General features: G+C 30.8%; 1 protein-coding gene across 1 annotated transcript in view; it reads right to left on the bottom strand.

Annotated features, from left to right (window-relative positions):
• Window positions 1–15,162, bottom strand: part of Not1 (CCR4-NOT transcription complex subunit 1) — a 143,798-nt gene that overhangs the window by 25,220 nt on the left and 103,416 nt on the right. The window contains exons 33-37 of the mRNA XM_075374038.1: window positions 14,441–14,552; window positions 11,345–11,470; window positions 6,543–6,926; window positions 4,924–5,262; window positions 533–688 (exon numbers count right to left, since the gene is read on the bottom strand). Coding sequence (XP_075230153.1) covers window positions 533–688; window positions 4,924–5,262; window positions 6,543–6,926; window positions 11,345–11,470; window positions 14,441–14,552 — 1,117 coding nt within the window. The remainder of the gene's footprint in view (window positions 1–532; window positions 689–4,923; window positions 5,263–6,542; window positions 6,927–11,344; window positions 11,471–14,440; window positions 14,553–15,162) is intronic.

Raw genomic sequence — 15,162 nt, 5'->3', positions numbered from 1 at the left:
ACCGAATGATCCAGCGTACATCTTTTTATGTACTTAAAAGTTAGCACTCAACCTAAGGTTCAACAAATATTTAGTTTGGTTTAAATGCAGAAAAAGTGAAATTAGGGTTTAAATATCTCTTTTTCTGAATACACCTTAAAAAGATCTTTAAATGCCCCAGTTTTAAAAGTAAAGGTGGTAAATCTACATGGTTAGCATCAGCTAGAGAAACATTAAAAACTGTCCTGCCTCAAGTACATAATCAAGATAAAATTACTAAATATATATATTTTATTGCCTTTTCTGATCTTTAAATTTGTGAAAATTTCTCATAATTCTAACATATTATTATATTCAAACAATATATTCTGTACTGTGGTGGAGTGGTAGCATCTTTCCTTCAAACAGATGGGTTCAAATCCTAATCAGGCTTGGCATTTTTTATATACTACAAAAGCTTCAAAGAACATAAATTAATAAGTAGAAAGCAGACTAAAACTACTATCATTTGACAAAAGGTCAATATCAAATTAAAATAATCAACATTATTTACCTTTTTAAAATTAGGTGGCTGAATCATAGAAGCAAAATTTGTTAGAACTCTTGGTGCAAGTGAAATTTCTTGTAGCATGTCAACTTTTAAGTTTGGTGTAAATGGATCAGGTAGTCTCATATTTCGTGGAAATGCAGATAAAATTAGGTTACGCATCTGTAAAAATGGTGGAGGGGAAATCAGTCGACTGATTAAATATATATATGTATATTACAAAGGTGATTCAGAAGGAAAGGGAAATAATTTAGGAACTGATTCTAGAGCTTGAAATAAGGAAAAAGATCTGCAAATGTATATCCAAAAACACTTACTTTGTTATCGAGTTATGTGAAAAATTTCACCTGGATTTTCACCCCTGTGTGAATTTCAGGTCATACTGAAATTTTTAAGGTGTTAATATAAGGGGGTAAACTAGATGGTTTCTTATGTTTTTTGACCTGAAAAATTGAATAAAACAGCACTTAGAACTGTATCTCCCACAGTTTTCAGGATATCCAATGTAAAATATAAACATTTGGTGATGATAAACATGTTTTTTTTTTAGGTTTGAAGTATAACTTTGTTGACTAATAAATGTGTAAATCTTATTACCAAAAACTTATACAGAACTTAATTCTAAGAAAATTGATATAATAAAGTATGAAAAAAAACAATCAACTTTTATTATTATAAAACAAAACTTAAGAGAAAAAATGTTACGAATTTGTAAAACCTAAATACAGCTGTTTTAATACTGTAAAGTATTTTGTAGAATTTTTAATAATCCTAGTGAGAATGTTATACTTCCCAGTGCTCATGTTTCACCTGAACATCAATTTGGACTTGGTGATGAAAGGGGATAACATTCTTCAGATGGTACAGCTTTATCCAACAAGAAGCAAGTGAAGAATTTCTACACACTCAACATTACACGAAGTACAATATGGAGGACATTATAAGCTTGGTAGACTGTCCTTATCATTTTCAGAAAGTTCAACACATCCAGCTTGGTGACCGTGCCAGATTATTGTGGTTTTGTCAATGGGTTAACAATAAACACCATTTAATTCCATTCATAATGTTTTCAAACACTTTTACCCATAATGGCATAAACAAAACACAAAATTTATATCGCTGCCTGAAGAAAACCCACCTGCTATAGTTGACTCAAATTTCCAGTAACAATTTTCAGTGAACATTTGGTCTGGCATGATTAACAACTACTTAACAGGCCCATTCATACTAAAACAATGTGTCAACAAGAAGTTATCTGGAATTTAAAAAAAATTAATTTCTTACAATGCTTGAAAATTTCTCATTGGCAAAATGAAATGAAATGTATTATCAACTTGATGGAGCATCAACACATTTCGCGAATGAAGTAAGACATTTCTTAGATGAAAACTTAACTGGTAAATGGATTGGATGTAGAGTTGATAAATTGGCCATCTAGATTTCCAGACATTACTCTCCTTTGATTGCTGTTTATGGGGATGGATGAAATGCAACGTACATAAATAAAAAGTAGACACACAAGATGAACTGATTGCTTACATCATCAATGCTGCTGCCCTCATCAGGAAACATGAAGATATTAGGTTGGTGACAAAAGATGTAAGGAAACAAGTTTAAAAGTGCATCATGTCAAAAGTGGAATTTTTTTTAATGTTTATTATGGATTAATACATTATAAACCAGTGAGCATTTTTTAAAAATTAAAAATATTTTAACTTTTCAAAGATGTAAAATTATTATATTAAAAAGAATTGTTATTAACTTTTACACATTCATAATATTTTTCTGTTTTTAATAATAAAAATTCACTTTTTTTTTGTTTTTCATACTTTACTACATCAATTTTCTCAGAAATAATCTCTCTATAAGTTTTAATAACAAAATTTACATATTTATTCGTATTTAACAAAGTTGCTGTACTTTAAATTTAACAAAAAATGAGTCTTTCATCAACAAATCTCTCAGTTTTACATTGGATATTATGAAAACTACAGAAAAAACAATCCTGGAACCTGTTGTTTTAGAAAATTGTTCAGGTAAAAAACATAAGAAACCATCAAATTTACTCCTAATATAATGCCTTAAACATTTCAGTATGACCTCATTTTACTATATGGAAGAACTGAAATCTGGGAAAAATTCACTCGCTGTAACTGGAAAACAAAGCATTTTTGGACGTATGTTTGTATGAACTTTTTCCTATTTCAAGCTCTAGAATCAGTCTCAAATTGTTTCCCTATCTTCCTGAATCACCTTGTGCATGCACGTGCGCGTGCATACACACACACACACACACCAAAACACACATACAAGTTGTGATAAAAAAAAATAGAGACAATTTTTTTGTAATTCTGTGTGCTGTCTGTGTTAGCTGATATCAATGATGGCTCAGAATTACTCAAACATGTCATATAACAGGTGACAAAATGTGAGTATATGGTTATGATATTGAAATGAAGGTCTTATCCTGATGGAAACTTCCTGAAGAACCAAGACCAAAAAAGCACACAAATTTCAATAGAATGTTAAGGTTCTTCTTACTGGTTTTTTTATTACAATGGTGTTATCTATTATGAATTATTCAGAAGACTGTACAACCAACAAACAATGTTTAGCAGTTTTATGGCATTTATGTGAGGCACTCAGAAGAAAATGACCACAAACGCGGGCAAACATTCTTGCATTTTGCAACTCAGTAATGCTTCAGCTCATTCTTCACAATTAATTCATGATTACTTAGCTAAAGATAACACCATACAGATGTTACAGCCTCCGTATTCACCAGACATGGCACCTTGTAACTTTTTCTTGTTCCCATTGATTAACATTAATATTATAATGACAATAATCTGTGACGATAGATGAAATAAAGAAAAAGTCACTAAGTCAATTTAATACTAAACCAAAAAATGTTTTCCACAAATATTTGGAGGTTGCAAAAAATGATGGCATAAGCATATAGCATCTTTTGAGGGCACTTTGAAAGGGATAATATCAGTTAGAAGAATAAATAATTTTTTGATCACACCTCATATATATTACCAATTTTAAATATTATCCACAGATAAAGAAAGTATGAATTATTTACATTAGTAGAGAATGCTTACAAACTGTAGTGTTTTTAAAGTATCGCTTCATTTTCAGTAACTTTATTATATTATTAATTATATAAAAACAAAATAAAATCTTAATACGCATAATTTGGTGGATAAGATGTTGGAAGAAGAAACCTAATGTAAGGCAACTGCCATTATAGCAGAAAATATTCTGTGTAGGAAGACAGCTGTGGGTGGATGGGGAGGGGGCACAGCCTAGTCATTAAGGTGGCTGAGGGCCCCTCGGGGTCGTCGTTGCTGCTGATGTGGCTGGGATCCTCTGAACCATCCAGCAGCAGTATTTGAGTAATGCCAGAAGGCAGGAATCCATAGTGCTGTAGCGTGGGAAAGTATTTTAGACAGTGCAAGCTTGACACTACTGTGCAGGCTGGGAGAGCTTTTTTCTCCTCTTACGAAGAAGAAAAAAAGACAAATATGATTGGAGCTGGCTCCAATTACATTTGGGCAATCAAAACTAATTACGGTTAAAGATTTTATTAAATTAAAAGGCTAATACTTTGCTACTTAGCAATTATAGTTTAAATTTTTTTCTTAGTAATAATATAATTCTGCTGGGGATGCAGTAATACTTTAAAAGCACTTTATTTTACACATGTGCATGCACGCACACACATATAGACACACACAAAATGATATTTTTATCAAAATGTATCCTTGCAATAGATTAAATTATAACAGAATAATTAACAATTTCTTATCTTATATATTTTAATAATTGAAAAAGAAAAATATTTATTGCTGAAACAGATCCATAGAGAACATTGCTTCATTAGTCATTTGATTTTCTTTTTTTAAAGGAAAAACTTAAAACTAAAGAGGAAAAAAATTATCTGTTAGGCAGCATGTCTAATTAAAAATTATAAAATATTTAATTGTTCTGCTGTGAGTGCAACCTATTTGTTTTAATCTATGAATTGTAAATTAATTTGTTTTGGTAAATGAAGAACTGAACATAAATTAACTGTAATATTTCTCTAAGCCAATCATTAGCAAATTTTAACCACTCATTAAATATATTATTTTTTTATTGTATGTAATTTTTCAGGTGTGCTTAATTTCTGATGACAAATTGTTATTAATTTGTATACTTCACTATGATAGACAAAAGGTTAGCCATACAGATGAAGCTGAGCTGAGGTCAAAGATATTTTTATTCCTGTAATAGCATAATAAACTAATACCTCTATATTGAGGTTGGGCCCAACCTCTATTGGGCCACATGTACCAATAATAAATGACCATATTTGATTACTAATTCTAATATTAACTTTAACAACAAACCTGTATACAATTTGGAGGGATAACATCACAGAATCCATAATGGTAATCACAGAGGAACTCAGGAAAATCATGTAATAAGACTAGTAGAACACGAAGTGTGCCTTTATAGAGTAACGTCACAGGCTTAGCTAATTCAGCATTCCTTAAAAATGGTGCTAGATATCTAAAAAGGTCGATTAATAATTGTGCATACATTCCCCAACCTTTTTGCTGCGGTGTTAATGCTAACATACGGCCAAGAAATATACGATGTGATACTAATTCAAGCCATGCATATGAAAATCCTGGTGATTTAGATGGTCTGAGTATATGCATTACGTGGCAAAATGCAGTCAGAACCTGAAAAATGAAATAATGTAAAAATAATAAATTAGAACCTTATTTATAAAATTTACTTTTTTTATCATCACTAATAAGAAGTGTGCGAAATCTTATACTAAATTTAAGTGATAATAACACAATATAGGCTGGCCCACAGAAGGAACCAGTACTGTGCTACAGCAGCAGTTGGCATAATTATCATCGACCTAACCAGGGAAAGGTGGAAATCTTAATCAAGAAAGATAAAGACTAAGGAAAAGGGAGTAAAAAAATTCAATGAATTTATAAAACTAGTGTCCCTTCTAACTTACAACTGCAATATGTGAACATTTCTTTTTTAAAAATGTTATGTTTCTAACAAAAACAAACTTTAATGGTAACAATGAAGTTCAAGTTCACCTGACCATCCAAGTAATACAGGCTTTTAGCTCCTTTTTTTATTAACAATTGAAATACTCTTGACATCTGAATTATTCTTAAACAAAATAAATTTCACCTTCAGGGACAAACCAGAAATTCATACCCATATAAAATAACTGTATAAAGCTAATGACAGTTTAGTTATTTGATTTATAATAAATATGCTCTTTAAAATTGGTAGCATTTTGTCATTAAAAACCACTTTTATCGTTGTTTGCATTTTGACATAATAAGATTAAAATAAATACAGCTAGTAAGATACTCACAAATTAATCCTACTGACTTTTATTAACTCATATTTATTTTTTATTTTGTAACTTGCTATACAATCCCTTCATTTTGTAAAATTTAGGAGACTTTTTTCTATGAGACTGCTGCTCCAGATATATATTCATATTTTTGAAAGCCGTGGTGCCTGATGCCACCACACCTTTCATTAATCATACACATTTTCTTCATTATTTCAACTTTATATTTCATCTACAACATTACTATAGTTTGCCCCATTGCTTACTAGTTCTTACAGTTGAAATTTCATTTCATGCTACTGCACATGTTATTTGTGCAATGTTTAACATCTTCAAAAAAATTTTTTTTTTAATTTAACAATTGATTAAATGAATGAATATATACTGTAGTTTCTAACGAGATTAACAACTGTGCACTGTACTACATGATTAAACAATCAGTTAACCAGACTTAAGGAGGACTATTACAATATGAAAATAGCTGACTTTTTGGTATATTCTACTGTTTTCCTATCAAATGTAATGGGTGGAAAATCTTACTTTGTCAAACATTATTCTACATAACCAAGCTGCCATACTAGGCTATGGGAATATTTTTTTTGTGACGTGTTAAAAAAACCAAATACAAACCTGGAAATTAATAGCTTCTAATATAGGCTCAGGAGCATTTAATTCAAGAAATAGCATAATGAACACTCGGTGATAAGGCAGCTGCTGGAACTCTAACTGGCGTCCTTCATGATCCTGTAGTAAGACACCAGCAACAATTCCTAAAACTTTATTTAATAAATTAATTTTTGTGGCAGTATTATTTGTGTCACCAGAGTGTTTAACCAATAATGCAATTAATTTTACAAATGCATCTAATGTATGAAATATTTTGTTTCTTGTTGTAACTTGTGAACTATTCTGATCTGGTAATAAACGGTAACATAATTCAACAACCATTTGTGTACTGAGTCTGAAAAAGCGTGTAATTAAATCATCCGTTTTCAGTATTCCATGATAATTCATCTGAAAAAAAAAAGAAAATTAGGTAAAAAATCTATTTTTTAAAAGAAAATAAATAAATAATTGTACTGTTAGTCTTTATTAAAAAAAACAATCATATTTTACATGATTAACACATTTTTTATAAACCTTAATTGGTTTTGATTAAAGATAATCAAGTTGTATTAATATAAATTAATATTTATTTACATTAATAAGAGAACTGTTTAAAAATAATTTATACAAACACAGCAATTCACATAACACAAAAATGATAATTCATGTAAACCAACACTTGATCCAATAGATTCTAACAGAATCTGGATATGCTTAAAAAAGGTTATTCCTCTATTTGTATATATTAATGACGGCATCTGTTATATTAATTGTCTGAAGAATGAAATATAATAAATATTCTGAATTTCTTATTTCACCAACTGTTTACAGGTATAAGAAACAAACGTCATGTAAATTCATGATTACTGTTTGAAAATATGCAACATAATAAAAAAGTGTTATTATAGACAATATTTTATGTCTAAATTAATATAGTAAGACAATAATAATAATAAAGTAAATAAGGAACTTAATATTACTTTTCAAAAATTTGTTACTCTCAAAAAGAAAGGAAAGGAACAGTTTAATTGACTTATACTAGTTAATAAAAGGTCCAAAAGTAAACTAATCTACACCATTTTCTCCAGATAAGAAATAATCCTCTGTGGGATGAGTGCCCGTTCTTCATTCATTTATCTCCTTTTCCTTGGAAACGAACTGGAATGGAAATTATCAGTACCTATCCTTCATTTATCAGTGACAGCATCATGTTGGCACCTCTAGCACCCAATAAGACAGGTGCTTCTTTATTGGAGCTCAGTGAGAGGTGAGAACAAATGCAACATGATATTATCTAGATGCATAAAAAATTAAAATTCTGGATAAGTAAATATACCCACTACATCCTGAATCTAGTCTAGCTACATCCAGTAATAAGGCTGTAGGACTTTCTAGTAAATTATAAATTGATGTTATTTAAATTTTAGGTTTTTGAAACATAAAAGTAACTTTTTGACTAGCTATGATAAATAACTACAAAGGAAAAGTAGGTGGGAATTAATATTTACAATTTGTGGATAGGTCCTTACATTTCATTGATTTTAATTGAATCCTACAATGAAGGTAATAATAATGGTAATGACAATAGAAAACAAATGACAACTAATATCTTCAGAATGTTTAATTTATTAATGATACTTTTAATATGTTAAAAAGAAATATATTTTGCAAAATGAATACAGTGATTTGAAAATGGAAACAATGCATGCTACTCAAACCAATACTAAACAGAACTTGAACAGGTGGTAGCAACACAGGCATCATAATATACTGTAATCATTCAAGTATTATTATTATTATTATCTTTTATGACCGCATAGGATCACTTTAGTCAGTCCATTATCCATCAAAATCTCTTTGACGGGACTGCTTGGATCTTGTGGTCCTCCCAGTACTTTTTCATATGTTCCAATTTTTGTGCCATGTTGTTGGTGAAACCAAGACAGTTTGTTTTGATTTTTCAGCCAATTTTTACTTTTGGGGGTATTTTTTGAGCCATTCCCTCATTATCATTTCTAAAGCACAGTTGAATAATAGTGGTGAGAGTCCATTGCCTTGGCGTAGTCCTGTTTTGATCTCAAATGGTTCCGTAAGCTTGCCTCTGAATTTTACCTTCGACTTATTGTTTGTGAAGGTCAGTTTTATCATATTTATTAATTTGGTATGTAGTCCAAGGTGTCTTAGAATTGTTAATAGGGATTCTCTGTGGATGCAGTCATAAGCTTCCTTGAAATCTATAAATGTTATCACCATGTCTCTGTTTCTTTTCCTGTTGTAATCCATTATTAGCTTGAGATTCAGTATCTGGTCTGGACAGCTTTTCCAGGGTCTGAGACCTCCCTGGTATTCTCCTAGTTCTTTCTCAATTTGTGAACTGATCCTGCTGAGAATGATTCTTGAAAGAAGTTTGTATGCTGCGTCTAGGAGAGAGATTACCCTGTAATTGTTAGGGTTTGTTTTGTCTCCTTTTTTGTGCAGCAAGTAGTTGAGTGCTGCCATCCAGTGTTCTGATAGCTCTTCTTTGATCCAGATCTCTACAAAAGTCTGATTTTCTCCCACTGCTTTGTAATTATTCATCTCACCCAGTGCTTGGTAGATTGCTTTTATCGTGGGTGGGTTGATGTTTTCTGGTGATGTTTATTGGGGTGTTGGTGTTAAGTTTAGGAGTTCTGTTGGTTCTTACCAATTTAGTAGTTTGTTGAAATATTACCTAGGAGTTCCACGTTGTATTTATTGTTGTGGGGGAGTTTACTACTTTCATTCTTTATTAGTAGGGTTGGGGGTTCGTATTTTTGGAGATGATCTTTGAAGGTTTAGTAACAGTCTCTCGATTCTGTTTTATTATTTTTTATTCTCCTTACAGTACAGGTGGTTTCTTTTCTTTGTTTTACTAGATTTTGGAAGGATGTTTCTGATTTTTGGATTGGTAAAACAGCTATGCTTGATGTCTTTCTGTACTGTTTCATCTGTGCTGTTCCACTATTGATTTTTTTACGGGATTTTATTGGGGCTAAATCTTCTGCAATTTTTTTAAGGTTGTTGACTAGATCTTTAAGTTTATCTGTGATTGTTATTTTTTCAGTTGCTTTTTGGTAGTTTTCATTCTTGATTAGTTGGGTAGGGTCCATTTTTCTTTTGGTTTTAGGAGCTTGGTTTTGTTGCTTTTTTTTGGGAGTAAATTTAATTTTAATTCTGACTGCATAGTGATCTGACCCTAGAGTAAGACTTTCACATTTTAAATCTCCTTTTGGTGGTGTTTGTCCATCAAGATATGGTCTAGTTGCCATTCTCCTTTAGTGCTGTCAGGGTGTTTTATATGAGGGTAAATCAAATATAAGTGGGAATTTATTATTAAAAAAAAATTATTTATTAAAAATAAAAGGCAAATATAGTTTATTTTTCTACATAGTTTCCTGCTTTATAAATACATTTTTCCCAGTGAGAAGGAAGGTTTTTATTGCAGCATCGTAGAATGAAGCTGGTTGCATCAGGAGCCAATTGCGCATGAATTCCTCCACGCTCTCGTCATCTTCAAATCACTCCCCTCCTAACGCTTCTTTAAGTGGCCCAAACAAATGAAAATCACAGGATGATAGATCTGGGCTGTAGGGAGGATGATGAAGTTGAGTCCACTGCATTTCTTCTAGTTTTGATACCGTTACAGCTACAGTAAGGAGCCTGGCATTGTCGTGGAGGATGGCCTCAATCAGTTGGTCTTGTCTTTTGCGGTGATATGCATCCCTCACCTCGTTAAACAGCTCACAGTGGTAAGCAGCACTGATTGTGCGTTGCTCATGCAAAAAACAATGAGCAAAATACCTCACCGGTCGAAAAAAAACGGTTGAAAGAAGCTTGCCAGCCAACAGATGAGTCTTGGCTATCACTGTGGCTGCCTCCCCTTTCCTCCGCCAATCCATATTGGCTTGTTTCAACTGGGAAGTGTAGTGATGGACCCATGTTTCATTGAATTTTTGACAATCCGACTCAATAATGAATCACCTTCTTTTGCTCTAACCCTCTGACAGACCTTCAAACTTCTCAACTTCTGACTGCAATCAAAAGGTGAGGGATCCATCTGGCACATACTTTACGAAACAGTAGGTCATTTGTGATGATTGCTTGACACTGTGTGAATGTTTTCGTCTGTAATACTGGTCTGAGGACAGCGACCATGTTCCTGATTTTTCACTCATTCTCATCTTTCCTTGAACTCTTTATGCCAGGCAAATACACGATTCCTTGACACTGTTTGGTTCCCGAACTGTGCAGTCAATCTCCAGAAAATTTCTGTTGCTTGAACTCCTTCACGAGCAAGAAATTTTATAATTATGCTTTGCACAGTAGAAGGTTGCACCTGTTGCTCTGACATAGTAAGCGATACTGATGAAGTGGTTAGGAGTGTGGAATAGCCAACTATCCCTGCTCCTAATGACCCCACCCAAGCATACTAGAAGCGTGGGCCCAGTCAGTCCTAGCAACCACAGGCACTCAGGAACAAAAATCATGTTTATATTTGATTTACCCTCATATATATTTCAGGGTGAATTTTATATTCAAGAATATAAAATTAATTTGTCAAAGTTTTACTTTAAAAAGTAAAACATGCTAACCTAAGAACATTTTGAAAGTATATTTTTAATATATTTCATTAATCAAATAAAATTAAGAATTAATTTATTACCATTAAAAGAATATGGCTCTTAATTTCAAAACTGCGTTTTATGCTTTTAATAATTCCACTATTTTGTTAATTCATTTTTTTATGTTCCTGATAAGGAAGAAATACTATCAGTTAAGAGAACAAATGCATTTTAAAAACTAATTACCTGATGAACGAATACTCCAAATGCTTTACTGGGATCCTTATTACTGTTATGATAAATTGCAACCCAGTCACGTAATAAAACTTCTGTCTTCTCCATCAGACCAGGTGGATCATCATAATCACGAGCCTAATTAAAAGAAAACATTTATGTAAATAAAATAATTCAAATAATTATTTTGAAATGTTTAATTTATAACAATTCACAGAAAAAATAAAAAATAATCACTTTTTATTTCTTAATCACTAAAAATGTAGTCAGAATAAAGACACATACTTTCCAGAATAGGAAAATGTTTTTTAAATGTATATCAATCATCAACATAAGGTTTTTTGCTTGTATTTTATTTACACTTCAATGAATTTTTTTAATAAAAAAACTGTAATAGTTTTACTTGACACCTAACTGTTATAAGGGTTTTTTAAAATTGTTAAATATTTTGGAGTGACTTAGTGGCACCTTCTCCTATTGAGTTAACAGTACTACTGTTGTTGGACCCATCAAAAAAAGGTTACAACATTCCTTAAGTACATAATCAAAAGATATATTTATTTGATGTATACTATATTTGTTCATTTAATATGTTGCTTTTATCAAATTTTAAGTGTTTATAATTTTCTTATTGTGGTTAATATCTTGTGTGTGTGTGTGTGCACGTGATTCATGTGAAATCTTTTTATGAGGCGATTTAGAAAGTTTGTTTCTACTGTTGTCTACTATACTGATTTTAACAAATCCTAATGTGACATTAGTAAGGAAGATGTATATTTGTGATTTTTAAGAGATTAAATGTGTTGTGAATAGGTACAATAGAGAGATTCCTGTAGATTATTAAAGGTGTATTTGTTTTGCCTATGGTGAAATAAAAAAAAGCTGCATAATTTGTTGATGGACCTGAGGTACAAACAGTACTGCTTTATATAGCCTTTTTATAGAAGTATGATGATGTCATCAAAATAACGCCAGTATTCTTTTTCTGGACGTTTTCCTAGTGTAATACATGAAGGTTTTTCAAGAGTTGTAAAAATATTAAGTGTTCTATTAAGACCAGAAATGAGTAACCCATTGGAATGTTTGAATGTAAAGTAATTTTGTTCTGTAATAATGTTTTTAAAAGTAATGATTTCAGTTATACATCCTAATGTGGTTGGTGTTTTTAAAAACTCATATTTTGATGGATACTAGTGCTGATAAGTTAGTATATGAGATTAGTTATGTCAAAGGGCGCAAGGGAAGAGTATGTATTAAATTTTGTCGATAAGTTGTTTAGTGATCTTTATATATGAGCTCTTTTTAAGTGTTAGGTATGGGCTAATAATTAATTCTATCTGTGCCTCATACTTGTAAGGGTAGAGTGAAAACATTTGCTTCTATTTTTTTAATTACATAAGTCATATCTGGATAAAACTGGCTGTGTAGTCACACTCCACCTTCCCACCATCATACATTCCACTGAACACAAATGCTCTCAGTTCCTGCTCAGTGCACTTTGAAATGGCAGAATTTCATCAGATATTCTAATTTAACGGGGCAGTTTTTCCAACTGAAATTTTCAGATAAATGTAATCATTTACAGTCACCATTGTGCTGATGTGAGTACAATAATATGCTGGGTGGGTAAGGCAATTCTAAAATAGAGAAATGGGGCGAACAGATTCAAGTGACAAATCATGAAGTAAAAGGCATGACTTGACTTCAAGTGGTTGGCATCATCAAATTTGTATTGAAGAATTGATCCTAAAAAACTGTTGAATTAATAATAATTTTAAGGCAAGTAGGCTTATTATTGGAGTTCTTAGATTCTAATTCTGTAAAGTTTATGCCAAATGGATATTGCACATACTGTGTGGACATGAAAAAGTTTGGATTTCTCAGACACTCATAAACATTTTTAAACAAGGCGATAATTTATTAAAGATCATTATAGCAAATGAAACTTGGTCCATCTTTATGACTCCGAGAACAAAAGGCAGTCCCATGGAATGCCAATAAAAAGGATCATCTCAGCCAAAAATTCAAATTTCAGACTTCTGCTGGGAAGATAATTTTGACTGTTGGGAGATAATTTTTTTTTGTTTTTGGAGGGTGATTCTGAATGTAATTTTTGGAGATTTTCTTGAAAAAGAATAATAGACTCTGAAAGTTACAGTGAGAATTTTATTAAAGAGAAGAATCAAATGCATTGGAATAAAAAATTAAAAACATTTTCAACACTAGGCCTCAAAAGTGCAATCTCAAGAAATGTTATAAAACCTGGGTTTTTCAATACTCCTACACCCACAACCCTGGATCCTGGTAATTGTAATCTGTAATGAAGAGGTAAAGTCTGGAGCAAGACAATGATTTCAACTTCAAGACTAATTTTTTTTTTAATGACGTATTTAAAAAACTAATATGGCATAATTATGCAAACTGAAAAAAAAAGAATCAATGTAAGTTTTTATTTCATTAAAATATTTTTCACAAATTCATTTTCTATTTACATAGAAGCAAAACTTTTCAGCCAGCCTGATAGTTTTTACATTGTGACATTGGTGTAGTTGAAAGATTTTGAACAGTATGCCTAGTTTGTATATTTTGAGTGTTTTTAAAATAAGTTTGCTAGGGGGTACATATTTTGAAGGAAACATTTTATTTATATTGTTAATTATATATATATATACTTATAAGTCATTTTATTTTTGTTTCTAAACCAAATAAAACACTCTTTGTTAGAATAATAATTTATAAAGTGTTCTCTTTAAATCTGATGTATTATGTTAAAGATCAATGAACCCAAATTATGTTATCTCTGGGAATATCTTTGCCTTACAACTGTTGTCTTTTTAAGTACAATAAACTCCACTTCCAGAGATCAATAGAGGATGTGACATGTTCTAACATGTCAACCCATAAATTTCATAATATAAATAAACTGTGATATACATAATATATCATGCTGGTGCTGAGACCTTTCATTTGCTTTATGTTTAAAAATACTTGCTTTATGTAAAAAAATTAAACAAAATAGAGGATCAGACTGAAATCATCCAATTAAAAACAATGATAAATATTTTTAATTAAACAAAGTTAACTAATATTGACAGAATTTTAAATTACCCTGACTTGAAGAATCCCAGAATGTATTTGCGCAGTTGGTCCACCTGGAGCTCTATCACCAAGAAAACCTTGATCATGACTTGCTCTCAGCATATCTATCAATGCTGTTAATCTGTAATACAAGCGTTAAAAAGAAATAACATAAAACAAAATTTAAACATTCAAATTAATGCTAATTTTAACATTGCACTGTAAATAATATTATAATAATTACTTAGATTTCACAACAGAATACTTGATTTTACATTTTTCCAGTTTTTATTTATAACCTTACAAATTAAATAATTAAGAACATCTGAATTTATACAATTTAAAGTATTCTGAGAATTGCATTTTCTAGTTCTTGTTTGGATGTGGTTTCTTATCAGAAGCTAAGTAAAAATACAGCTGCATTCAATATTTGAATTATTCAGTAGAGTTTAATTAAAACTTAAGAAAATGTATACCAAAATTTTTATAGGAAAAATGCCATTTATCTTTTCAAATTAATAGCAATTACTTATGTCAAATTAAAAAGAAATATTTAAATATTTTTTCTGCTTCATGAATTTCTGAATATAATGCTACCTATTTTATAAAGAAAAATTAAAAACAATATTACTTATAAAAATAGCAAAACAGTTAAAATGAACATCATACACCATAATTTATTTTGAAAAAACATGTTATTGACTCTATATTCTAATAAAACAATTCAACAGAAGTACATAACATTGTACTTT

The sequence above is a fragment of the Lycorma delicatula genome, chromosome 8 (assembly GCF_047948215.1).
Source record: "Lycorma delicatula isolate Av1 chromosome 8, ASM4794821v1, whole genome shotgun sequence".
NCBI classification, from domain to species: Eukaryota; Metazoa; Arthropoda; class Insecta; order Hemiptera; family Fulgoridae; genus Lycorma; species Lycorma delicatula.
Note: the sequence above shows the minus strand (reverse complement) of the source record. Positions and strands in the feature narration are given on the sequence as shown.